We start from the raw sequence: 26,552 nt of genomic DNA, 5'->3' as shown, positions 1-26,552 counted from the left end.
ATCAACTAAGTCAAAATGTTGTGTTAATTTCCACACCAAAAATCTGCTGGAATTTTGACTGGGATTACATTGGATTTGTAGATCAATTTTGGAAGAAGTAAGATCTTTACAACATTAACTCTTCCAATCTATAAATGTGGTATTTATTTTGATTTTATTTTTTTCTTAATGGTTTGTAGTTTCTAGTGCAAAGGTCTTTGACATCGTTAGATTTAATGTTTTTTGATACATTTTGGTGTTATTATAAGTGATACTTTTCAAAATTTCATTTTCTATTTGTTTCTTGTTGACACAGCAACACAACCGGTTTTAGTGTAATAATCTTATATTTAGAGACATTTCTAATTAAACCTATTAATTATAATAGTTCTTCTATAGATTCTTTCAGCTTTTTTGCATTACGATTACATCATCTGTGAGTAATGACATGAACCCAGGAGGCGTTCTTTCCAGGCTTTCTTTTTATACTTATGTATTGCTTAACGATGTTTTGGTCAATGATGAACCGCATATACAACAGTGGTCCCATAAGATTATAAAGAGGCTGAAAATTTTTTATTGCCTAGTGATACTGTAGCCATGATAATGTTGTAGCACAATTCAGTACTCACATATTTCTGGCGATGCTGGTGTAGACAAACTTACTGTGTGGTCAGTCATATAAGAGTATAGCAAAATCATGTATAGTACTTAATATTTGATAATAATAAATGACTGTTACTGGTTTATGTGTTTACTGTAATTTTTATCATTAGAGTATATTCCTTCTACTTATTAAAAGAAAATTAGGCCGGGAGCAGTGGCTTAAGCCTGTAATCCCAGCACTTTGGGAGGCCGAGACGGGCGGATCACGAGGTCAGGAGATGGAGACCATCCTGGCTAACATGGTGAAATCCCGTCTCTACTAAAAAAATACAAAAAAAAAAAAAAAAAAAACTAGCCAGGTGAGGTGGCGGGCGCCTGTAGTCCCAGCTACTTGGGAGGCTGAGGCAGGAGAATGGCGTAAATCCGGGAGGCAGAGCTTGCAGTGAGCTGAGATCTGGCCACTGCACTCCAGCCTGGGCGACAGAGCGAGACTCCGTCTCAAAAAAACAAAACAAAACAAAACAAAAACAAGAAAATTAAGGCCAGGTGTAGTGGCTCATGCCTGTAATCCCAGCACTTTGGGAGGCAGAGGTGGGTGGATCACAAAGTCAAGAGATAGAGACCATCCTGGCCAACATGGCGAAACTCCGTCTCTGCTAAAAATACAAAAATTAGCTGGGCATGGTGGTGCGTGCCTGTAGTCCCACTACTCGGGAGGCTGAGGCAGGAGAACTGCTTGAACCAGGGAGGCAGAGGTTGCAGTGAGCCGAGATCGCACCACTGCACTAGCCTGGTGACAGAGCGAGACTCCGTCTCAAAAAAAAAAAAAAAAAAAAGATAATTGTAAAACATTCTCAGACAGGTCCTTCAAGAGGTATCCAGAAGAAGGCATTGTTATCACAGGAAATGACAGCTCCATGTGTGTTATGACTCCTGAAGACCTTCCAGTGGGACAAGATGTGCAGGTGAAAGACAGTGATATTGATGTTGACCTTGTGTAGGCCTAGGATAATGTATGTGTTCATGTATTCATGTTCAACAAAGAAGTTTAAAAAGTGAAAAAAGCTTATAACAGGAAAGGCAAACCCATACCATGATTTTAAAAAGAAAAGGAAAAAAAGCTTATAGGATAAAGATACAAAAAGAGAAAATATTTCTGTACAGTTGTACAATGTATTTGTGTTTTAAGTGTTATCACAAAAAAGTAAAAAAGTTTAAAAAAATAAACATTTATGAAGTAGAATAGTTTTGGTAAGTTGGCCGGGGGCAGTGGCTCACACCTGTAATCCCAGCACTTTGGGAGGCTGGGGCAGGTGGATCACCTGAAGTCAGGAGTTCAAGACCAGCCTGGCCAAAATGGTGAAACCCCGTCTCTATGAAAAATACAAAAATTAGGCCGGGCACGGTGGCTCACGCTTGTAATCCTAGCACTTTGGGAGGCCAAGACAGGAGGATCACGAGGTCAGGAGATCGAGACCACCCTGGCTAACACGGTGAAACCCCGTCTCTACTAAAAATACAAAAAATATTAGCTGGGTGAGGTGGTGGGTGCCTGTAGTCCCAGCTACATGGAAGGCTGAGGCAGGAGAATGGCGTGAACCCGGGAGGCGGAGCTTGCAGTGAGTAGAGATTGGGCCACTGCACTCCTGCCTGGGCGACAGAACGAGACTCTGTCTCAAAAAAAAAGAAAAGAAAAGAAAAGAAAAGAAAAATACAAAAATTAGCTGGGTGTGGTGGCGCATGCCTGTAGTCCCAGCTACTCAGGAGGCTTTGAGGTAGGAGAATCACTTGAACCCAGGAAGTGGAGGTTGCAGTGAGCCAAGATTGTGAGTCTCAAAAAAAAAAGTTTTGGTAAGCTAAGGTTAATTTACTATTGAAGAAAGAAAATTTTAAAAATTTAAAATTTTAAAAATTTAAAAATAAATTGAATGTGGCCTAAGTGCACAGTGTTTATAAAGTCTACAGTAGCATAAAGAACTGTCCTAGGCCTTCACATCCACTCACTGTTCACTCACTGACTCACCCAGACCAACTTCCAGTCCTGCAAGCTCCATTCATGGTAACTGCCCTACATAGGTGTACCTTTTTTTTTTTTTTAAATCTTTCATACAGTATTTTTACTATGCTTTTTCTGTTTAAATATGATACACATATACTTACCACCGTGTTACATTTGCTTATAGTATTCAGTACCATAACATGCTGTACAAGTTTGCAGCCTTGGAGCAATAGGCTATATATCAGCTAAGTGTATAGTAGGCTGTGCCATCTAAGTTTGTGTAGTACACTCTACAGTGTTTGGACAATGATTCATTTCTCAGAATCCCCATTGTTAAGCGACTCATGACTATTTTTTCCTGCCTCATTGTTATTTTATCAATTCCAATACAATCTTGAATAAAACTGGTGATGGTGGATATCCTTGTCTTATCCTTGATCTCAAATGGAAAGCTTTCCAAATTTTACTACATAATGTTCACTCTAATCACTGATTACACCCCGTGTATCTTTATTATCATTCAGAACAAAATATTTTCTAATTTCTTTTGCGATTGTTTATTTGAATCATGAGTTATTTGAAAGTGCAGTGCTTAATTTCCAAGCAGTTGGGGATTTTATCAATATTGTTGTTTATTGATTTCTAGCTCAGTTCCACTGTACTGAGAGAACATATTATGAATTACTGCACTCTTTTGAAACTTTGGGATCTTGCTTTATGGCTCAGCATATGGTCAATTCTGATTAATGTTTCCAGGAACATGTGTAGTAGGCAGAATTTCTATTCCCATGGCCTTCAGCCACTGGTGTTAATCCTGTGAATGCTTTACATTATATGACAAAAGGACTTTATATCATAGATGTGATTGTTAAAATCAGGAAAGTATTCTGAGTTACCCAGACAGGCCTAGTATAATCACATGAACCCTTAAAAGCAGAAGAACGAGACAGAAGGGAAAGTCAGAGAGATTCAAAGCATGAAGACTCAATCCTCCTTTGCTGGCTTGGAGACAGAGGGGACCAGGTGGAAACCCCAAGGAGGAATTGAATTCTGCCAACATCCTGAATGAGTTTGTATGGGAATTCTTCCCCAGAGCCGCTAGTAAACAATGCAGCTCTGCTGCATCATTGATTTTGGTCTTACCAGGCTCTAAGCAAGGAACCTAGAGGGGCCACGCAGAGCCAGAACTTCTGAGATATTAAGTAGGCATTGTTTCAAGCTGCTAGACTTTCAATGGTGGCAATACAAACTAAAACAACATGCATCCTGTCTTTGTTATGTGTTCTGTATATGTGTTATCGATTGCTATACAATAACCAAATACCCCCATGCAAAATTACTTCCTACAACATTGGGGAGGTGTCACTGTCTAGTGAACTAATGGACGTCGCCTCTCCTTTTATACTTAAAATATATATATATATACACACACACACACACACACACACACACACACACACACACACACGATTCCACTTCTCTTGATTCCCTCTCTCTATATATATATACACATATACATACAAACACACACACACACACACACACACATATAGGAGGGCGGATCACCTGAGATCAGGAGTTCAAGACCAGCCTGGCCAACATGGCAAAACCCCATCTCTCCTAAAAAATACAAAAATTAGCTGGGCATGGTGGCATGCGCCTGTAATCCCAGCTACTCGGGAGGCTGAGGCAAGAGAATCACTTGAACCTGGGAAGCAGAGGTTGCAGTGAGCCGAGATCCGGCCACTGCACTCAAGCCTGGGCAACAGAGTGAGACTCTGTCTCAAAAGAAAAAATTACATATATATATAATTTCATACATTTAAAAAGTATATATATTTTAAATAGAAATAAGGTTTCACTATGTTGACCAGGCTGGTCTTGAACTCCTGGATTCAGGCAATCCTCCTGCCTCAGCCTTCAAAAGTTTTGGGGTTACAGGCGTGAACCACTGTGCCCAGCCCCTTTTTATTCTTTTTTTCTGAGACGAAAGTCTCGCTCTGTCACCCAGGCTGGAGTGCAGTAGCGTGATCTTGGCTCACTGCAATCTCAGCCTCAAGAGTTCAAGCGATTCCCCTGCCTCAGTCCCCCAAGTAGATGGAATTAGAGGCACACACACCACCATGCCCAGCTAATTTTTGTATTTTTAGTAGAGACGGGGTTTCACCATGTTGGCCAGGCTGGTCTCAAACCCCTGACCTCAGGTGATCGGCCCGCCTCGGACTCCCAAACTGTTGGGATTACAGGCGTGAGCCACTGTGCCTGGCAACACCTTGCTTCTTTTTCTCAGCATTTTTGAGATTCACATATGTTGTTGTGTGTATCAATACTTCTTTTTTAAATCTGGCTGAATACATATACTAGAATTTAACCATTGTGCTAGATATTTGGATTGTTTCTAGTTTTTTTTCTATTACGAATAAAAGATCTGTAGACACGTATCCACTTCTCTTCAGAAAATGCTTAGGAGTGGAATTACTGCATCTTATGGTAAGTGTATGCTTAACAATATGCAAAAATTGCCAAACTGTTTTTCAAATGTTTTACACTCCCACCAGCAAGGTTTTTTTTTTTTGAGACGGAGTCTCGCTCTGTCGCCCAGGCTGGAGTGCAGTGGCCAGATCCCAGCTCACTGCAAGCTCCGCCTCCCGGGTTCACGCCATTCTCTTGCCTCCGCCTCCCCAGTAGCTGGGACTACAGGCGCCCGCCACCTCGCCCGGCTAGTTTTTTGTATTTTTTAGTACAGACGGGGTTTCACTATGTTAGCCAGGATGGTCTCGATCTCCTGAGCTCGTGATCCGCCCGTCTCGGCCTCCCAAAGTGCTGGGATTACAGGCTTGAGCCACCGCGCCTGGCCACTCCCACCAGCAATGTATGAGTTCCAGCTTCTCCACATCCTCATCAATATTTTGTTGTCAAGCTTTTTAATTTCAGCCATTCCAATGGGTACGTCGTTCATCGTAATTTTAATTTGCATTCCTCTGAATACTAATAATGTTGCACCAGTGGTTATTAGCCATTCCTATATTTTGTTAAATATCTGCTGCAACTTGCAATTCTTTTGACTTTTTTTTTTTTTTTTCGAGATGGAGTCTTGCTGTCACCCAGGCTGGAGTGCAGTGGTGCAATCTCGGCCCACTACAACCTCTGCCTCCCGGGTTCAAGTGATTCTTCTGCCTCAGCCTCCCAAGTAGCTGGGACTATAGGCACGCGCCACCATGCTCGGCTAACTTTTGTATTTTTAGTAGAGATGGTTTCACCATATTGGCCAGGCTGGTCTGAAACTCCTGACCTCGTGATCCACTCGCCTTGGCCTCCCAGAGTGGTAGGATTACAGGCGTGAGCCACCATGCCTGGCCAATTCTTTAGGTTTTCTTTATATATTCTGAATACAAGTTGTCAGATCTATATAATGCAAATATTTTCTGTGTATGCAGATACATGTAATTATATTAAATTTGCATTATTATTTGTATTATCATTTGGTTCAAAATACTTTTCCTTGTGATTTCTTTGGCCCATGGATTTAATTCTGGTATTTAACTTCCAAATATTTGAGGATTTTCCAGGTATCTTTTTGTTGACTTTTAATTCTATCCTGATGAGAAAGTATAGTTTGTTTCAATTTTTTTGAGACTTCATTGAGACATATTACCCAACAAAAATTATATCTTTATGAATGCTCCATATGCCTTTGAGAAGAATGTGTATTCTGCTGTCACTGGATGTAGCATTCTATAAATGTCAATTATGTCAAATTAGTTGAAGGTATTGTTAATGCCTTTTATAAACTTGCTGAATTTTTGTTATAACAGTTACTGAAAGAAGTGTGTCGAAATCTCCAACTAGACTTGGTATTTGTCTATTCCTCCTTTTGATTCTGTCACGTTTTGCTTCATGTATTTGGAAGTTTTGTTACTGGGTGCACACACATTTAGGATTTTGTCTTTTTAATAAACTGACCCTTTATGAATGTCTTTTCATTTTTATTTTAATTTTTGAGACAGAATCTCGCTCTGTCATCCAGGCTGGAGGGCAGTGGCGCGCTCTCAGCTCACTGCAAGCTCCACCTCCCGGGTTCACGCTATTCTTCTGCCTCAGCCTCCCATGTAGCTGGGACTACAGGCACCCACCACCACATCCGGCTAATTTTTTTGTATTTTTAGTAGAGACGGGGTTTCACAGTATTTAGTCAGGATGGTCTCGATCTCCCGACCTTGTAATCTGCCCACCTCGGCCTCCCAAAGTGCTGGGATTACATGCCTGGCCTGAGTGTCTTTTTAAAAATCTACAGTAATAATCCTTTTCTTAAAGTCTACTTTGGTATTAATGTAACCATTCTGGATTTATTATAGTTTTTTCATGGTGTACTCTTTCATTCATTTTAAACCTGTGACTCTGTATTTTAAATGTTTCTTGTAGACAGCATATAGTTGGATCTTACTTTAAAAAATCCAGTCTGACAATCTCCACCTTTTAATTTAGACCAAAGTTGTCCAACCCGCAGCCCAGTTTCATGTGGCCAAACACAAATTCATAAACTTTCTTAAATCACTTCTACTACAATGATATACAGACAGTCCCTAATTTAAGATAGTTGGAGGCAGGGTGCGGTGGCTCATGCCTGTAATCCCACCTCTTTGGGAGTCTGAGGCGGACGGATCACGAGGTCAGGAGATCGAGACCATCCTGGCCAACACGGCGAAACCCCATCTCTACTAAAATACAAAAAATTAGCTGTGCGTAGTGGTGCATGCCTGTAGTCCCAGCTACTTGGGAGGATGAGGCAGAATCGCTCAAACCCGGGACGGGGAGGCTGCAGTGAGCCAAGATTGTGCCACTGCACTCTAGCCTGGCAACAGAGCAAGATTCCGCCTCAGAAAAATAAAAGATAGTTCGATTTACCATTTTTTGATTTTATGATGCTGCTAAAGCAACACAAGTTGAGTATACCCCTTGACTTATGATGGTGTAACATCTGGATAAACCCAATGTAAATCAAGGAGCATCTATAGTTGGATTTAAGACTACCATCTTATTACTTGTTTTCTACTTTTCCCATCCCTCCAGTGTTTTTTCCTCTTTTCCCATTTTATTTTGCATCGAGTCTTTTTCTTAGTATTACATTTTATGTACTCCATTGGTTTACTAGCTTTACCTCTGTTTTGTTATTAATGGCTACCTTAGGGTTTACAATATACTTCTTTAACCTATTAGTTTATCTTCAAATAATATTAATCTACATACAAGAACTTGATAACAATATTGTCTTTATTGACATGTATTTTACATTTCATATCCCACAATACAAGATTACAATTTTGTATTGAACAGTAAACTACCTTTTAAAGAAATAAAAACAATTAAGTCTTTGGCCATGAATTTACCATTTCTGGCACTCTTCATTCCTTTGTGTAATTCCAGTTTTAAATCTAGTATTCTTTTCCATTTGTAGTTTTACCTGAAGATACCTTTATTTTGAAGGATATTTTTGCTGGGTATCTACACTGGTATTTCTTTCATCACTTTAAAGATGTTTCATTACTCTCTGACTTGCACTATTACTAATTAGTAGTAACTAATTGCTGTTTACCTATGTCATGTGTATACTTTTCTCCAGTTGCTAAGTTGTCTTTCATTGTTTGAATAGCTTCACTACAGTTGCCTTGACTTTATTTTGGGGTCACTTGAACGTCCTATACTTGTGCTTATATCGTTTTTACGAACTTAGTAAATTTTCAGCCATTTCTTAAGAAATTTTTTTTCCCCCTGCACTCTCTCTCCTCCCCTGGCATTACCATTACATCTATGAAAGACTGCTAGATACTGGCCGGGCGCAATGGCTCACGCCTGGTAATCCTAGCACTTTGGGAGGCCAAGGTGGGCAGATCACCTGGGGTCAGGAGTTCGAGACCAGCCTGACCAACATGGACAAACGCCGTCTCTACTAAAAATACAAAATTAGCTGGGAGTGGAGGTGCGTGCCTGCAATCCCAGTTACTTGGGAGGCTGAGGCAGGAGAATCGCTTGAACCTGGGAGGCGGAAGTTGCCGTGAGCCGAGATCACGCCCAGCCTGGGCGACAAGAGTGAAAACTTCATCTCAAAACAAAAAACAAAAAAAGACTGCTAGATACTGTCTCACACACAGGTTACTGAGGCTTTGTTGCGGTTCCTTTTAGCCTTTTCCTCTCTTTGCTTCAGTTTCGATAATTTTTTTTTTTTTTTTTTTTAAAGATAGGGTTGTCTCCCGAGTAGCTGGGACTACAGGCATGGGCCACCACACCTGTATTTTTCCTACCAAAAAAAAAAAAAAAAAAAAAAAAGGAAAAGAAATAGGGTCTCATTATGTTGACCAGCCTGGTTTTGTATTCCTGGGCTTATGTGATCCTCCTGCCTTGGCCTCCCAGGAGCTGGGAATACAGGCAGAAGCCACCACGCCTGGCCAAGACATGAAACATTTCTATCACCTTGCAAGAATCTCTCATACTCCTCCCTAAAGGTAAGTAGTATTCTGACTTCTATTGCCGTGGGCTATTTTTGCTTTTCTACATAAAGAATTTTGAATGGAATAATGCCCTACTTTTTCCTGGCTAGCTCCATTCAACATCGTCTGTTGGGTCCATCATGATGTGACATGTACAGATGCTCAACTTATGATGGGGTATATGTCCCAATAAACTCATCATAAACATAAGTTGGAAATGCATTTATAGCTGCTAAAGGCTTACATCCCCTTCCTCCAAAAGGAAGGAAAATGTATTCACTGTCACAAGACCAATGTGTTAATTTCTGGACAATAAAGTCATTAGTGGTCTATTGTCAGGACTGAATTTTCATACTCAACTTTGATTTATTCCAAATAAGCAAATTTTTAGTTCTTTGACTATAAGGTCATTATTAGTTTCTCTCAATATAATGAACAATAGCAATATTTCAATAAGTTATTAGTTAATAGACAATATGCTTCAATTTTATTATGTTTATTATTATTATTTTTTGAGATGGAGTTTTGCCCTTTCTGCCCAGGCTGGAGTGCAATGGCAAAATTTTGGCTCACTAAAACCTCTACCTCCTGGGTTCAAGCGATTCTCCTGTCTCAGCCTCCTGGGTAGCTGGGATTACAGGCGCATGCCACCACGCCCGGCTAATTACCAGGTCTGGCTAATCTTTGTATTTTTAGTAGAGATGGGGTTTCATCATACTGGTCAGGCTGGTCTTGAACTGACCTCAGGTTATCTGCCAGTCTCGGCCTCCCCAAGTGCCGGGATTACAGGTATGAGCCAACGTGCCCAGCCTATTATTATTTTTGAAACGGAGTTTTGCTCTTGTCACCCAGACTAGAGTGCAATGGCACGATCTCGGCTCACTGAAACCTTTGCCTCTCAGGTTCAAGCGATTCTCCTGCCTCAGTCTTCTGAGTAGCTGGGGCTGCAGGCATGTGCCATTACACCCAGCTAAATTTTGTATTTTTAGTAGAGACAAGGTTTCACCATGGCCAGGCTGGTCTTGAAACTCCTGACCTCAGGTGACCCGCCCACCTCGGCCTCCCACCTCCCAAAGTGCTGGGATTACAGGCATGCGCTACCACACCAAGCGTCAAATGCTTTTAAAATAAACAACTTCCCCAAAGAATGCCTCAACGTAAGTTCAAAGAAAATTCTAAAACTGCACCCATGCACCATCAACTACACATTGTATTTACCACAGAGGAAGCATCAAATGTCTGTTGCATTAAGTGGCAAAATTTGGTAACCAATAAATTTCAATCCATTTAAAAACACTGTAAATATAGTATAAATGTTGTCAGTTCAACTAATGATTCCATAATCAGGAGAACTTAACAGAACACATGGAGTCCCCTTGCACTCAAACCCTATGTCTGCTCCTCTACTTTCTCCACAAATCGGTGGTGGAAAGGATGATATGTAAATTCTGAAAAGCTCTCAGTGACCATCAATTGAAGGTTGACAGGCTTACAGCCTCTTTCTACTGAGACTTGAATACTGACAAGGGAATAAAAAAGTGTTTAACACAATGACAAAGAGGTAGAGTGAGATAGCAAAAGATACTTCAAAAAGCTGCTTGGAAGATTTAAAAAAAAAAAAAATTAGGTCAGGTGTGGTGGCTCACGCCTGTAATCCCAGCACTTTAGAAGGATCACCTGAGGTCAGGCATTCAAGACCAGCCTGGCCAACATGGCGAAACCCCGTCTCTACTAAAAATACAAAAATTAGCTGGCCATGTTGGTGCACTTGTAGTCCCAGCTACTCGGGAAGCAGAGACAGGAGAGTCACTTGAACCCAGGAGGCAGACGGTGCAGTGAGCCAAGATGGCGCCACTGCACTCCAGCCTGGGCAACAGAGCTAGATTCTGTCAAAAAAAAAAAAAAAAAAAGATTAAGAAACAGAAAAAGAATTAACAAAATTAAAGGCTTAAATTTACTATTAATTATTATTATTTTTTTGAGATGGAGTCTCACTCTGTCACCCAGGCTGGAGTGCTACCTCCATCTCCCAGGTTCGGGTGATTTTTCTGCCTCAGCTTACTGAGTAGCTGGGATTGCAGGCACACACCACCACACCCTGCTAATTTTTCTATTTTTAGTAGAGATTAAAAATTGTCTTGCCATGTTGGCCAGGCTGGTCTCAGCTGATCTGCCTGCCTCAGCCTCCCAAAGTGCTAGGATTGCAGGCGTGAGCCACCGCACTCGGCCAGGTTTAAATTTAAATAGCCACAGAGAAAGAAAGATTAAGTGAGACCTTGTCTCAAAGAAAACAAAAACAAAAACGTAGGAGTGAGCTACTTTACCTAAAAGAACGCTTCAGAAGTTTGAAACTTAAAAGGCACCACCAAAGTTGTGAAAGGAGCAGGGCTGAACACAGAAGAACTGGTTTAAAGCATGTAATCAGAATTGTTTGGTCTTTTAGGTTCCCTCTGCCATATTACATGCAACCAGATCCATCACTTCTCAGCTGTGTGCAAACATGACGAAGTTTCTTAACACCTCTAACCATCAATTTCCTCATTTGTAATGAGATTACGAAAATGCCTACTCCATAGGATTATCGTGAGGATTGAGTGAATACATATTAAGCACACAGAAAAGTACCCAGGCACATGGTAAGCATGCAATAAAACTTGTTTTAAGCCTTTGATGTGATTTGCTTTCTCATTAATTATGGTATCTATACCACCTTGAGAAACACCTCTGGGACACATGAATGACGAAGACATAATGGCACTTTCATCTTGTGAGCACAGCTCCATGACGTATCACAGTGACACTGGCTTAGTCTCAAAGCAAGACTAACAATCATAAGGGTCATAGGTAAATACTAAAGACAGTAAAACTGGTGGGAAAAAGGAACTAAGTGTGGGAGAGGTGCCTTGGAGCACTTCTTAATGTCATTCTGTGAATACAATTGCGACATATTGCTTACCTTGGAATAAATGAGAACCTGATTATAATGATAAGACATATGAACAGACTGAAATAAAACACAATAATCCATAATACCACATAAGAAATGTTATCCACAAATCGCAGTTTATGCTATCTGAAAACCATTTATTGCAAGGACAAAACTAGAGGTTAATTACTTTTTATTATTGAATTATAAAGTCTACATCTACAATTTAATCAGGAAGAAATGCTTTGCATTTACATCAAGGACACATTTATTCTAATGGAATAAAACAGACACACACAAAAGACCAAGTACATGTTTTTTAAAAAATGACTACATGTTTCACCTGGTCCTATTTTTGCTATTTGGACCATACTTTTAAGTGAATTGATCTTACATACATGTTAAGTCTGATTTATCTTCCCACATTTTTAAACACTAAATGAAGCTTCTTACAATTTCTAATCATAAACAAAAGGCTAAAAACGGTATGGGAAACAAAGTTTAAAAACAAAGAAAAGTTGGGTAAAAGGTGCCCCTTCTATGGCTCATCTCAAAGAAACACTTTTACTCAGACAAACATTTCTGATCTAGGAGTAAGTTTCCCACTCACTTTGCAAGGACCCACTCATTCTGCAGAAAGACCTACAAGTCCTTCTGGTCTCAATTGCAAAGTACGTGAAAATGTGTACGAAAGATCTAAAAGCTAAATATCAGAATAAGGCTAATTGAAATCAAAATTGTGTGCTGGTCTAAATATACATCTTCAGCTTCTTCCTTTTTAATAAGTATTTTTATTTCAGATGTATTTAAAAATAACTTACATTTTTAGTGTGCTTTATGGCCAATGACTGTAAAGTTGAAACTCAAACGAGTCAGTTTAAAATTTTTATGTCTTATTTGATTCTATTGAAATTTTAATCACTGACTACTTTACATAACCAAGTTATTCATGAGGTAAGTTTCAGGAAAAAAAAAAAAAACCACCACAAAGATAACCATTTCAAGAGTACACAAAATCATAATGCCGGCCGGGCGCAGTGGCTCACACCTGTAATCCCAGCACTTTGGGAAGCCGAGGAGGGCAGATCACTTGAGGTCAGGAGTTCGAGACCAGCCTGGCCAACATTGTGAAACCCCCGACTCTGCCGAGGCAGGAAACTTGCTTGAACCTGGGAGGCAGAGGTTGCACTGAGTCCAGGTGTGCCACTGCACTACAGCCTGGGTGATAAGAGCAAGACTCCATCTCAAAAAAAAAAAAAAAAAAAAGAAAAAAATCATAATGCCCATCTCTTATTCAGAGTATACAACTTTATTAACTACTGCTTCTGATGTAATATAAAAGCAAGTCCTTTTTGTACTTTCTTTTTGTTGAGATGGAGTCTCCCTCTGTCGCCAGGCTGGAGTGCAGTGATGTAATCTCCGCTCACTGCAACCTCCGTCTCCCGGGTTCAAATGACTCTCCTGCCTCAGTCTCCCTAGTAGATGGGACTACAGGCGTGTACCACCACACCCAACTATTTTTTTGGTATTTTTAGTAGAGACGGGGTTTCACCATGTTGGCCAGGATGGTCTTGATCTCTTGACCTCGTGATCCACCCGCCTTGGCCTCCCAAAGTGCTGGGATTACAGGCGTGAGCCACCGCGCCCAGCCCTTTTTGCACTTCCTAATCAAATTATGCTGGGAAATATAGGGCAAAAAAAGCCTGGCAAAATTTGTTTCTGGTAACAAGACAATGCAATAATGAATCCAAATGAAACATAAGACCAGTGTTTACAATTTCTAACTTCTAAACAAACATACACACACTTATCTAAAATGTATTTTGGTAGCAAACTGGATGACTGAATAAATGTTTTGCTGTAAATAAAAAATACAAATTTCCAATTATAGCCTTATAGCTAGCCAAACAGCTTTTCAAAACATGTATAGCCAGCTAACAATTCTCTAAAATATGTATGTTACACTAAAGGATCTCTGCTAAAAATCTACTGTATGTAAATGGGTCTCACTGAAGTAGGACTTTCATGATACTGTGTCTTAAAAAGTGAGTATGACAGGGCTACAAGAATATTACTATTAATAAAGGTTACAGAAGAGATTATTGCTGTACTTTTCCTCATAAACACCATCAAACTTTGTTGCAGTTACAAAAAGTACAACCTAGTTACTTTTCCTCTTACTGAATTTCATTATGTTTCACATATTTGTAGTTTTTATTCAGCAGAGAATTCTTAAAATCTTTTCTGTAAGAATTCTAAGTATTTAAATGTGTAGCTTCACATTATACTACCATGTTTCGCCCTTCTTGTTTCCCAAATACACAAAAAACATATACATTTTTTCAAAAATGAAATAAGATGCTCACATTAAAAAAATAAAGCCTACAAAAAGTTCCAGAGCTAAAAAAGATTATTTATATGGCACAAAGTGATCTCCTACTAGTCCAAAGTTCAAAAACATTTTAATGAAGTCCATTCCTATATATTTTGTTTGCTTTTCAATGAAATACTACATTTATTGAGGCAAAATCACATTATTTTTAGTTCTTGGAGTCAACAAGTGTACACAAATGTTTTTCAACACAGTTATTAAAAATAGGAGATCAAGTTGAATGTGCCAAAGAGATACCATTCAGTTGGATTTTCTAGGGTCAACATGAAGAAAATGAGAGAAGGGATTTACTTGGTTGGTTTCCATAGCTTGATAGACCAAAAACAAAAAAACTGCCACAATAACAAACAGCAAAATTTTTATCCATACGGGAATGGAGCGTCCCTTTTTTGTCTTTTCTGACTTGACATCTGCCAAGGGAACATACTTAGGAACATATTTAGATGAAAAAGACTCCTCCATCCTGAAATCACTGAGTTCTAATGGTCGGCCTGCAGCCCCTTTGATTGGTCTGCGGCAACTAGCACTGTTGGGAGTGAAAGGAGGAAGAGAAAAATAATTTTAGATAAAGGCATGATTTAGAGAAATAACATAAAATGACATTGCCACTCCTAATTCCAAGCACATTCCCTGAGATAACAGTAGAGAAAATTGATACATACAAAGCAGTGAGGTCAGTCAGCCTATTTAGAACTTCTACACATTTTCTATTTTAAAAGATGGGCCAGGTGTGGTGGCTCACGCCTGTAATCCCAGCACTTTGGGAGGCTGAGGTGGGCAGATCACCTGAAGTCAGGAGTTCAAGACCAGCCTGGCCAACATGGTGAAACCCTGTCTCTGCAAAAATACAAAAATTAGCCAGGCATGATGGTGGGTGCAATTCCAGCTACTTGGGAGGCTGAGGTGGGAGGACTGCTTGAACCTGGGAGGTGGAGGTTGTAGTGAGCTGAGATAGTGTCACTGCACTGCAGCCGGGGCGACAAGAGTGAGACTCCGTCTCAAAAAAAAAAGTTAGATGTATCCTTTATTAGAAAAGAATATTCAGAACACTGATAAATAGTCACTAAACCGCCTTCTGAAAGGCTCTTCAAAGCTAATGTTTAGGAGTAAAGAGGAAAAAGAAAACAGTTTTGGTTGTGTTTCTTTTTTTTTTTTTTTTTTTGAGATGGAGTCTCGCTCTGTCGCCCAGGCTGGAGTGCAGTAGCCGGATCTCAGCTCACTGCAAGCTCCGCCCCCTGGGTTTACACCATTCTCCTGCCTCAGCCTCCCAAGTAGCTGGGACTACAGGCGCCCGCCACCTCGCCCGGCTAGTTTTTTGTATTTTTTAGTAGAGACGGGGTTTCACTGTATTAGCCAGGATGGTCTCGATCTCGTGACCTCGTGATCCACCCGTCTCGGCCTCCCAAAGTGCTGGGATTACAGGCTTGAGCCACCGCGCCCAGCCGGTTGTGTTTCTTTCAGTTAAAAATTAAGATATATATACACAGTCTTTTCAATTATTAAAGAGAAATTCAGGAGGAAAAAGTATTTCTCACTAGATTTTCGTTTAGATTTTAACATATAAATTAAGTAGTAAGTAAATGATTTATTTAAAATCCTCCATTTACCAACTGCAATTTTGAAACTCATTCAACTTCCAAGGATATTTACTGGTGGGCTTAGGGGAATTAAACTGCTCCCAAAAGAACAGTTCATTCACTTATTTATTTAAGAGTCGGGGAGTAGACAGAATCTCATTATGTTGCCCAGACTGGTCTTGAAATCCGGGCTCAAGCAATCCACCTGCCTTAGTCTCTTGAGTACCTGGGACTATAGGCATGTACCACTGTACCTGGCTCCAAAGGAATAGCTTATTTCTGAGCAGAGGTACAGTAACTTTGCGATAAATAATTAAAAATAAAGATTCCCTACTAGAATAGGCTAGTACTTGTTTCAATGTATCTGAATACCTAATTCCTGTTGGTGTAGATGCTTCATAGGGGAACATTTCCTTAAGAATATCCCTTTCTACTCTTCTTTCCTCTGTTTTTTCTCCCACCTAATAAGAAACAAACAAACAACCGCAAGTTAAAATTCAGTGTAAACATGCAATAATTAAAACATAAATAGTAAGTTTTAGAGAACAAAATGCCCTTACATCTATCACAGATTTTACAACTGCCATTTCTAAATTAATATCTAGGTATCCACATGCTTCTAAGGCTCTCTTCAAATTTCTTGAAGATACCTTATATATGTGGTTATTGGAGTGAAAAACTGCTACACATTCAAATAACGGGGGGGGGGGGGGGGGGGGGGGATTCAGTAATCTAACATGGCAATGCTAATTCCCTCACTGATTTTCTGTTTTTTACTATTAAAGTATATTGCTGGGCCAGGCACGGTGGCTCACACCTATGATCCCAGTACTTTGGGAGGCTGAGGCGGGTGGACCTGAGGTCAGGAGTTTGAGACCAGCCTGACCAACATGGTGAAACCCTGTCTCTACTAAAAATACAAAAATTAGCTGGGCGTGGTGATGGGCACCTGTAATCCCAGCTACTCAGGAAGCTGAGGCAGGAGAATCGCTTGAACCCAGGAGGCAGAGGCTGCAGTGAGCTGAGATGGCGCCACTGCACTCCAGCCTGGGTAATGGAGCAAGACTCTGTTTCCAATAATAATAATAATAAAAAGTATATTGTTTCTTCATTTATAAAGAATTCTGTAGTAAAAGATAAAATACACAAGATACTCAATTAACATGAACCGTTAGCAAATTTTGTTTTAAAATTATAGTCAATGAAATATGCCCAAATTAAAAAAATATAAAATATTTAGCTTGTTTTGCTGTTTACCTTTATGTTCAGAACAAAATAATGTTTCAGCTCCTTTTGTAAAGATTCATTCAAATTAAAATGCATCATGCAGTTAGTACTTTCAAGCTTATACAAGAGTTAACCCATTCCAGCACCATATAAAGTTATCATAAAGTGTCTTATCTGACCCGCCAACAAAATAAAGTGTAGCCTCCCTCACAGCCCAGCAGCACTTTCAAACTTGCATCCACGACAAACAGAACATATTATAAGCAGAACACAAATGACCACTCCCTTGAAAACTGGAACTTAAGAGGGATACAGTGGCAAGAGGATAGTATTAGCATGTCATACTATATTAGTTAATTTCTGTTTTCACTAATAAAAGTGTCCTTAAAATAATTTATGCATATTTACACACTCCACCCAATAAAGAAAGCTCTGCTCCCTCCCACTCCAAAAAAAAAAAGAAATATTTCCTCTTTGAAAGATCAATGATAGCATCGATCTAAATTGTATTCATTTACTTCAGCTCTTGTCAATGGTTTCTTTGGTGCTCTTCTGGGTATGTCTGAGAATTCAGTGATTGGCAGAATAGGAGATGCATGCTTGAAATTTCCAGTCACCCTATTGACAACCTGCCAAGATTCAAATTATTCAGACTCAGAATTATCCAAACATAACACAGACACTTAAAAAGAAAAGAAAGATATTTTATCTCTGTAATATTAGAAATTTTCCCTTAGTAAAGATTTAAGCAACAGAGCCTACAAACACAACTTAGTGCCTCACATGTGAAGCCTCATTCTTCAAATATTTTAACAAAAAATATCCTTATACTTTCTTGTACAATGAATTAGATTTCTTTACATAAATTGGATATTATAGGAAAATCCTAAAATTCAGAACTACATGGGGAAAATCCGTTTAAAATTGTTAAAAAAAAAATGTAAATTTGAGATTTGCGAAAATTCACCACCTCCCCATTTCCAATTAAAGGGTAATTTACAAAGAATACCACTTGTATAGTTTATGAAACATATTTACTAAGGATTCGTTGCTTGAAGCCATTATAGTTTCAGCTATGGGAGTACTCTCTGAAATTACTGGACCATCTATACGAAAATGTTCTGAAGTTTCCACCTGTTAGTTTGAAAACAAAACAAAAACAATAAATATAAAATAATACTAAAACCCTACCAATCTGAAAACCCAATTCTAAGGAATAAGCCTTGCATCACCCTTTTCCTTGGAGTTCTTCTTGACCCTCTTGTAGATTCCCTAGTTAATGCCTGCAGAGGTCCGCCTTTTGAAGATCCACTTGTCCATTCAGTTTCAGTTACTCCAGCTTGAGAATAGCTCTATTCAAGCATCAACACATTAAAAAGTCATATTCTAACACCAAATACTTTTATAACGGCCATACAGGCACACTGAGAAGCCAGGAAATAAGTCTCCAAATGCCAGCATTTACAAACAATGCTATGCCCTCAAAATATTCCTAAATGTATTAATTGAACTGATATTTAGGCATCAGAAAACACTTAAAAAGTGGTAAAATACACTAAAGAATCCACCTATAGTAGCTCACAAATTATCATAAAAATAATGGGAAAAAAAAGCACATCAACTATCATTGGTTCCCTTTTTGACTCTGTTTGCTATTTGTTCTAGTATTAGAGCTACATCTCTGACTAAACAAAAAGCAGACTGATCATGACTTACAAGAAAGTCATCTATTATAAGTCAGTTTCCTTTTAGAAAAAAAATACAAACTTTTGTAATTGTTAGCATAGACGAAACATTATTTTCATATGGTTAGAATCATTTTAGTAGAATCAGTTTAAATTATAATCCCACACATAGCTTACTTGAACTAAAAAATTCTCAGGTGTCAAACTTTTCTTGGAAACAGATACAAAATTAGGTAGCCACAAAAACCCTGTGGTCACTCTTTAATGAATATGTAAGCCTAATGTCACTTTCAAATCTCAACGCTATCCATGTCACTACAGAAAGATAGAAAACAGCTGTCTCAGATTCTCAGTCTCAGATTAATTTCTACGTTTCACTGATCATTCCTCATTTTAAAAATCCAGCATTTCTTATATACTAGTTTAAAACCCATTAGATCAGTTCTTCTTAAATTGTAATGTGCCTATCAATCACTTGAAGCTTTTGTTAAATGCAGATTCTGGTTCTGTAGCTCTCGGATAGGGCCCGAAATTCCACATTCCAAGTAGCAAGGTTTTCAGTTCTGAAGCCGCTATTACCAGATGATTCTTTTAAATTCTTTTAACTAGAGAACATCGGTCAATGATCAGTATTATAGTAGAGTGTGCTTCTGTTATCACTTTTGCTTTCACGCTAATATTTAACCTAGATTACTGATGGTTTTATGTTCAAGTCAGTGTCTATTAAATTTAAAGACAGATTTTTTTTTTTTTTAAACTTTAATCCTGTGACAGGAGTGGTCATCTAATAAATACGCCTAAATGGCTGGAAGTAATACTTCCAAAACCCCACAAGTTACAGACATAGTCTCATAAATCATTGTTTTGTATTTATCTATATTTGGAATTGACATTATAAGAGTTTTAAGTCACAACCTGAATCTCTGGGTTCCTTATCCTATCAACTAGGAAATATTTGCTGAATGCAAAATTATTGTCAAAAGAGAAATTTGTAAACAAATTACAGACATACACAGAGTAACTGCTTTCTTATTTTTATCTTTTGAGACAGAATCTCGCTCTGTCACCCAGGCCAGAGTACAGTGGCGCAATCTCTGCTCACCGCAACCTCCACCTGCGAGGTTCAAGCGATTCTCCTGCCTCACCCTCCTGAGTAGCTGGGATTACAGGCACGCACCAGCACGCTTAGCTGAATTTTTCGTATTTTTAGTAGAGACGGGGTTTTGCCATGTTGGCCAGGCTGGTCTCCTGACCTCAGGTGATCCACCCACCTGGGCCTCCGGAAGTGCTGGGATTATAGGCGTGAGCCACTGCGCCTGGCCAGAGTAAGTGCTTTTTAATAGTCAAATTCCCTACTATTTGAATAGAAGAAAAGGTAGTATTATAATCTGAGATTCTCAATCCTTGTGGCACAGTATCATCAAGGAGAGAGAAAAAAAAAAGCAAATGTCCCCAACTACCATAACCAATTAAATCGAATATCATCAGGGTCTGGGAATATATAATTTCTAAAGCTCCTGAGATAAGTAAGAGCCATCTTAAAGGCCTCACTATCAATTTAAGTAAAACATGACCAATATGGTTACTCATACTAACTTTATTAAAAAACAACAACAACAACAACAAATACACCAGCCTCATATTCCTCCATTTGAGAACAGTACTTTCAAACATTGTGGGTGGGAATGCGAAATGCTTCAACTCATATGCAGAGAAATGTAATGGTGAAATTACCTAGCAATTTTACTTGTAGGCTTCCCCAAGATAAACTGGCAAAAAATATGCAATGACACATGCAAAATGCTGCTCTATGGTTCATCATCGCATTATTCATAGTAACATACAGCTGAAAACGACTCAAATATTCACCAAATGGAGAGTGGTTAAATAAATTACAGTACATCCATAAAATGTAACACATAAAATGCAAAGTACAAAGCAATGAGGAAGATGGCTACATTCTTATATGGAGTGATCTCTAGGATATGTGTTTAGGTTAAAAATGGAAATGTACAAAGCAGGCTGCATTTTATTATGTAAAAGGGGAGCATATAAAAATCTATATATTTACTTGTATTTTCAAAAAGAAACAAAATATAATCAAAACTTAATAAAAGTGGTTATCTATAGATGGAAGGGAAAAGGACAGAAGCCAGAATTCTGACTCTACCTTATTTTGTCTATATAAAAATACATTATACTCTCAACACAATTAAAAAATAATAAAAAAAAATCCTAGTATTAGAGAACAAAATAAATCTATTAAGTTGGTGGCTGCATGACACAAAGACAAAAATTACTACAAGTGACTTTAAGTACAGTATTTTGACTTTACATTCTAGTGGGATAGGTCCTAAAGACAAGAAAAACAAAACCCCAAATTGCATTTAACAGCCTTATTGTTACTAGTAATACCGTATTACTTAGAAACACATACATGTTGTGATACTTATGTAAGTAACAATATCATTTGAAGAACCAAGATATTCAGCATAGGATAAAAAAGATACAAGTATAATGCCCAAAATTAGCTTGTATTTAAAAATTTGAAATTTCACCATTAATTCATGATTTACCTAGCACTACCTACTGAAAAGACCCAGAAACAATGACAGCCAGTAGGAATGAACATGCCAGCATCCAAATTGTTGCTTCCAAATAGTATTTTCTATTAAAAGGATCAGGGTTCCTTGGAAACATGGCTGATTCCAGGTATGACGCAGGAAGCATACACGAGCCTGGGACGTCTTACTGTTCCAGAAAACAAGGAACTATCAAATATCAAAGATCAATGGGGGAAGACAGGATTAAAAAATACAGGAACCAACTTAGTAATTCCTAATGGCTAGAGATGGCACAATGTGAACATCAAAACAGAATGATGACTGTAACTGATCATAAATCCAATACATAAAAAACCTCAAAATAACAGACCTAGGCAATCATCATCAATTACATCAATCATCATGTAACTGTTAGAAACATTAAATGAAAGGGCAATGTGGAACTTTGTAACAGATGGATTAAGCTTTCAACACCTAAATCAATTACTAATTTTAGCATCCTCAGAAAGACATTCTATACCTCCTGAAATGATGTAACAGGAAGGCCACAATATCATTTATTAAGTATTCTTGTGAAAGAAACTGAACGTGGATCTGACCAACCCCCTGGATCTGTGCCGTCCAATATGGTAGGCCACTAGCCACATGAGGCCATTTAAATTTAATTAAAATTAAAACATCGTTTCAGTCAGGCGCAGTGGCTCATGCCTGTAATCCTAGCACTTTGGGAGGCTGAGGCGGATGGATTACCTGAGGTCGGCAGTTCGAGACCAGCCTGACCAACATGGAGAAACCCCATCCCTCCTAAAAACACAAAATTAGCCGGGTGTGGTGGCACATGCCTGTAATCCCAGCTACTCAGGAGGCTGAGGCAGGAGAATTGCTTGAACCTGGGAGGTGGAGGTTGTGGTGAGCTGAGATCATACCAGCCTGGGCAAAAGAGTGAAACTCCATCTCAAAACAACAACAACAACAACAACAAAGAAAAACTGAGAGTTGCTCAGCCCTACCAGTCACCATCCAAGTATTCAATAGCTAGTGGCTACTGTAATGGATAGCACAGATATAAAAAATTTCTATCGCAGAAAGGTCTACTGCATACCCTCACTACAGATCTAACCCACTCTACAGGAAATGCAGCGAATACAGAAGCTAATTAAATGACACAAAGAAGCAACCTAACAAATCCAGAATGTTGGGAAATTCTGTAATGACCTAGTTTCTTCACCAAATAAATGGAGGGAAGAGAAACAGTTACAGTGGTAATAGCTACAGATTTGAGAGAGAAAAACAACCAAAAATCAAACCAGATATGTGGATCCTGTTTGGATCCTGATTTGAACAACATAATCATAAATGAAACATTACTGAAACTAGAGGAATTTAAACATGAATTAGATATGAATAAATTATTAATCTTATTAGGTGTGATATTGGCATTGTCACTGGAACGGCACTTATCTTTCAGAGATATATGCTACAATGCTGACTTTTTAATGTGTGAAACATGTCAAAGATTGCTTTAATATATCAGGAAAAAGCAAAACAAGAAAAATCAAAAGCAAATTAAGGCCGGGCGCGGTGGCTCATGCCTGTAATCGCAGCAATCTGGGAGGCCAAGGCAGGTGGCTCACTTGAGGTCAGGAGTTCAAGACCAGCTTGGCCAACATGGTGAAAACCCGTTCTCTACTAAAAATACAAAAACTAGCCAGGCATGGTGGTGGGAGCCTGTAATCCCAGCTACTCAGGAGGCTGAAGCAGGAAAACTGCTTGAACCCAGGAGGCGGAGGTTGCAAGTAAGCCGAGATTGTGCCATTGCACTCCAGCCTGGGCGATAGAGTGAGACTCTGCCTCAAAAAAAAAAAAAGTAATTTAAAAAGCTGGAGGGTGTGGGGTGATGAAACCAGACTGGTAAAACCCTGACAACTGCGGCACATCTATGACCGGAGGGTCATTAAACTCTTCCTCCACTCTTCTACAGGTTTTAAATTTTCTGCAATAAAGCCACTGTCTAACTCTGCCTGTCATCTAAACCTACACTCCTTTGACTATTCTGCCCCTCAGTTTAGATTCGCCAACTCAATTATCCCTTAGACCATCTTTAATACTATGTCTCCTCCCCTTCTTTTAACCTAGTATCTGATCAGTCACATGCTCTTGCTGGCACCATATCATCTTGCCTTCAAACTCTGGACCAAAATTCTCCATGCTTGTCGGTTTCAGTGTGCTTCACCAAATTTTCTAAGTTCTCTTGTTATTTCCTTATTCTTCGGCATGCTCCTGAAGCTATTTGTTAGTACTACTACATAAAAGGGCAATAAAATATGCATTCCAGTATTTGGTTCTATGTTAACAAAATCTTCATTTATTCAACGCTCTGTACGTTTTTGTAACAAAGCTCATTTCTAACAAACGGTTCTGAAATTCAACTTATCAACCACATCAAATGGAGAGAGAGACTTGGCTTAAGGAATCAAGAATAACTCCTCTAAGGATTTGATTTTAAAACAACAAACAGGCTGGGCACAGTGGCTCACGCCTGTAATCCCAGCACTTTGGAAGGCTGATGCAGGTGGATCACCTGAGGTCAGGAGTTTGAGACCAGCCTGGCCAACACAGTGAAACCCCGCCTCTACTAAAAATACAAAAATTAGCTGGGCGTGGTGGCACGTGCCTGTAATCTCAGCTACTTAGGAGGCCGTGGCAGGAGAATCGCTTGAGCCCGGCAGGGTTGGAGGTTGCAGTGAACTGGGATCACGCCACTGCACTCCAGCCTGGATGACAAGAACAAAACTCCATCACAAACAAACAAAAAAAGTGACAAACAGGAGATGGAAAAGATAACCAACTAGACAAATCTTCCAGTTAGACATAGTAAGGGTAAGGAAAATGACTCTAGGAATAGCTGTCTTATACAGCATCAGCCAAATCAATGCTACGTTAGTCAATAATTTGTTCTCTGTGAACAATAATAGGTGAGCCAATAATTTGTTCTGTTCATTTACACCTATGCTTATTTTCTCCTTAGTTTCCTAAATTTCCCTTTTGAAAAACTGAAATGCCTCTCCCACAACAGAAAAGGTAAATTTTCATCTGAAATAAGGAAAGAAAACTGTAGTCTTAGGACCAGACTAGCTTCTGAGTTTAGGGAAGAATCACAGAAGACAAGACAGGCAAACATAAAATCAAAGTCAAAAATCTAGAGACAAAGACACAAATATAAAACCCTTCCATTGCTTTTTAAAGAAATTGTATCAAAAGTGTCTAGATATTTCCACCTTTTAAAATATTTCTTTCAAAATGCCATATAACTGGTTTTGAACTACGTTTAGCACAGACTCAAACACAAATGAGACATTTATTAAAAAGTTGCTTTTGCCGTAATCGCAGGCTACACTACTGACAAAACCCATAAAGTTTAGATTTTTAGTATCATTTAACAACAGAATTAAATTTATTGAACGTGCTGGAATCTGGGTGTCGACAACTAAAGACTAAAACAGGGATTAGTGTTGTCAGGAGGTTATTTATACCTGTACACGGTGATTAAAATAAAACTAAAGATACCTGGTTGTGCTCAACTCTTCTTTGCTTGAGTGTTACTGGAGTCTTTGCTCTGCCCTTTAGTGGTTCTCTCTTCTCAAGCTTGAGCTCTATTTTAGAGTCTGGAAATAACATTAGAGAAACCGTTACTCTCTGAAACACTCAATAAAGGATGATGTTATCCTAATATTAATCAGGAACCCTGGTTTTAGGCACATTAAAAGGTAAGAAACAAGTCTACTGGTAATACCTCACTAGTCCAAAATTGTTTACCTGCAATTTGTCTTGAAAACAGTTTCATTGTTTATCCCATTTTTGCTTATCTCCCTTACCCTTTCATCTGACAACCACTTCCTCCTACCTATTCTCCTTTCCTTTATCTGGGACTAATAGCTTTGAACATAAAGTGAATTCAAAATGCTCCCATGAAAGCTTTTCACTAAGAACAATTTAGATGTGGAAAAAGGCCACTTAAAATACATAGTTGTTACCATTGTTTTGTCCATACAGTATATTACTACTGTACAGCAAAGGGTGGCTTACTAAATTAAAATTTGGAACACAGAAGGGAAATTTTAAAAATGAAAAAACCCATATAGTATACCAAGCTTCTATAACAATAAATGATAACTGCCATAACATTAGTAAGTACAGTATAAAAGTTTTTTTGATGTAGTTACAAAAAACCTAGGTACAACTCAGGTAAAGAATGAATCTTGTTCACAGAATACGACCAATCACAGGTCACTTGTCGTCCCATTCCTTCAAATAAAAATAACATTTCTTTGAAGAGAAGCCAATATTTATATATTACTTGTCACCATGATAGTTATTATTAACCTAACAATGCAAGGATATGTATTTTTTAATAGGCTTCAATATTCCAGTCTCCTAGTCTTAAATTCATTAACATTTGAAAATCTAGGTTTTGAAAAGACTGATTTTAGTTAACATCCCTGGCCCGGCGTGGTGGCTCATGCCTGTAATCCCGGCACTTTGGAAGGCTGAGGCCGGCGGATCGCCTGAGGTCAGGAGCTCAAGACCATCCTGGCCAACATGGTGAAACCCCGTTTCTACTAAAAATATAAACATTAGCCAGGCGTGGTGGCAGGCACCTGTAATCCCAGTTACTCGGGAGGCTGAGGCAGGAGAATCGCTTGAACCCGGGAGGCGGAGGTTGCAGCGAGCCGAGATCACGCCATTGCACTCCAGCTTTGTGGATAAGAGTGAGACTTCCTCTCAAAAAAAAAAAGAAAAAAAAAAATCCTCCTTTTTGTAGACATTTATCATGGTATAGCAAAATTAGTCAGTCATTACTTCTAAAACTTCTACTACCAAAAATTTAAGTTAGATTACTTTCTTATCAAAGAGACAGAAAGGAAGTCAATTCTGAAGTTTTACATGAACTCTATGATGAACCTGTGCAAAAAAAGTGGTCAAGACATCTATTATGTGTCTTGCTAACTTTCCATTGTTAATATTAGTTAGTCCAGAATCTATTTAATAGTTGCAGGTTTCCCAAAAAAGAATAGTGATTTTTATCATGTTAGTTTAAAAAGTTCAATATTT

The 26,552-nt window shown here is 38.8% G+C and overlaps 1 protein-coding gene across 3 annotated transcripts in view; it reads right to left on the bottom strand.

Annotated features, from left to right (window-relative positions):
- Positions 1-12,136: 12,136 nt before the first annotated feature.
- TMPO (thymopoietin) overlaps positions 12,137-26,552 on the bottom strand; it is a 37,911-nt gene continuing 23,495 nt past the window's right edge. The window contains exons 4-9 of one of the 3 annotated variants that reach the window (XM_023232027.1): positions 25,008-25,105; positions 18,424-18,543; positions 18,230-18,325; positions 17,710-17,820; positions 16,337-16,425; positions 12,137-14,913 (exon numbers count right to left, since the gene is read on the bottom strand). In XM_023232027.1, the coding sequence (XP_023087795.1) occupies positions 14,628-14,913; positions 16,337-16,425; positions 17,710-17,820; positions 18,230-18,325; positions 18,424-18,543; positions 25,008-25,105 (800 nt within the window). In that variant the 3' untranslated portion in view covers positions 12,137-14,627. The remainder of the gene's footprint in view (positions 14,914-16,336; positions 16,426-17,709; positions 17,821-18,229; positions 18,326-18,423; positions 18,544-25,007; positions 25,106-26,552) is intronic. The other 2 variants (XM_023232081.1, XM_023232159.1) reach the window with 2 other exon arrangements.

This window comes from Piliocolobus tephrosceles, chromosome 10, assembly GCF_002776525.5.
Source record: "Piliocolobus tephrosceles isolate RC106 chromosome 10, ASM277652v3, whole genome shotgun sequence".
Classification (NCBI taxonomy): domain Eukaryota; kingdom Metazoa; phylum Chordata; class Mammalia; order Primates; family Cercopithecidae; genus Piliocolobus; species Piliocolobus tephrosceles.
The sequence above is the reverse complement of the archived record's forward strand: the minus strand, read 5'-3'. Positions and strand labels throughout refer to the sequence as shown.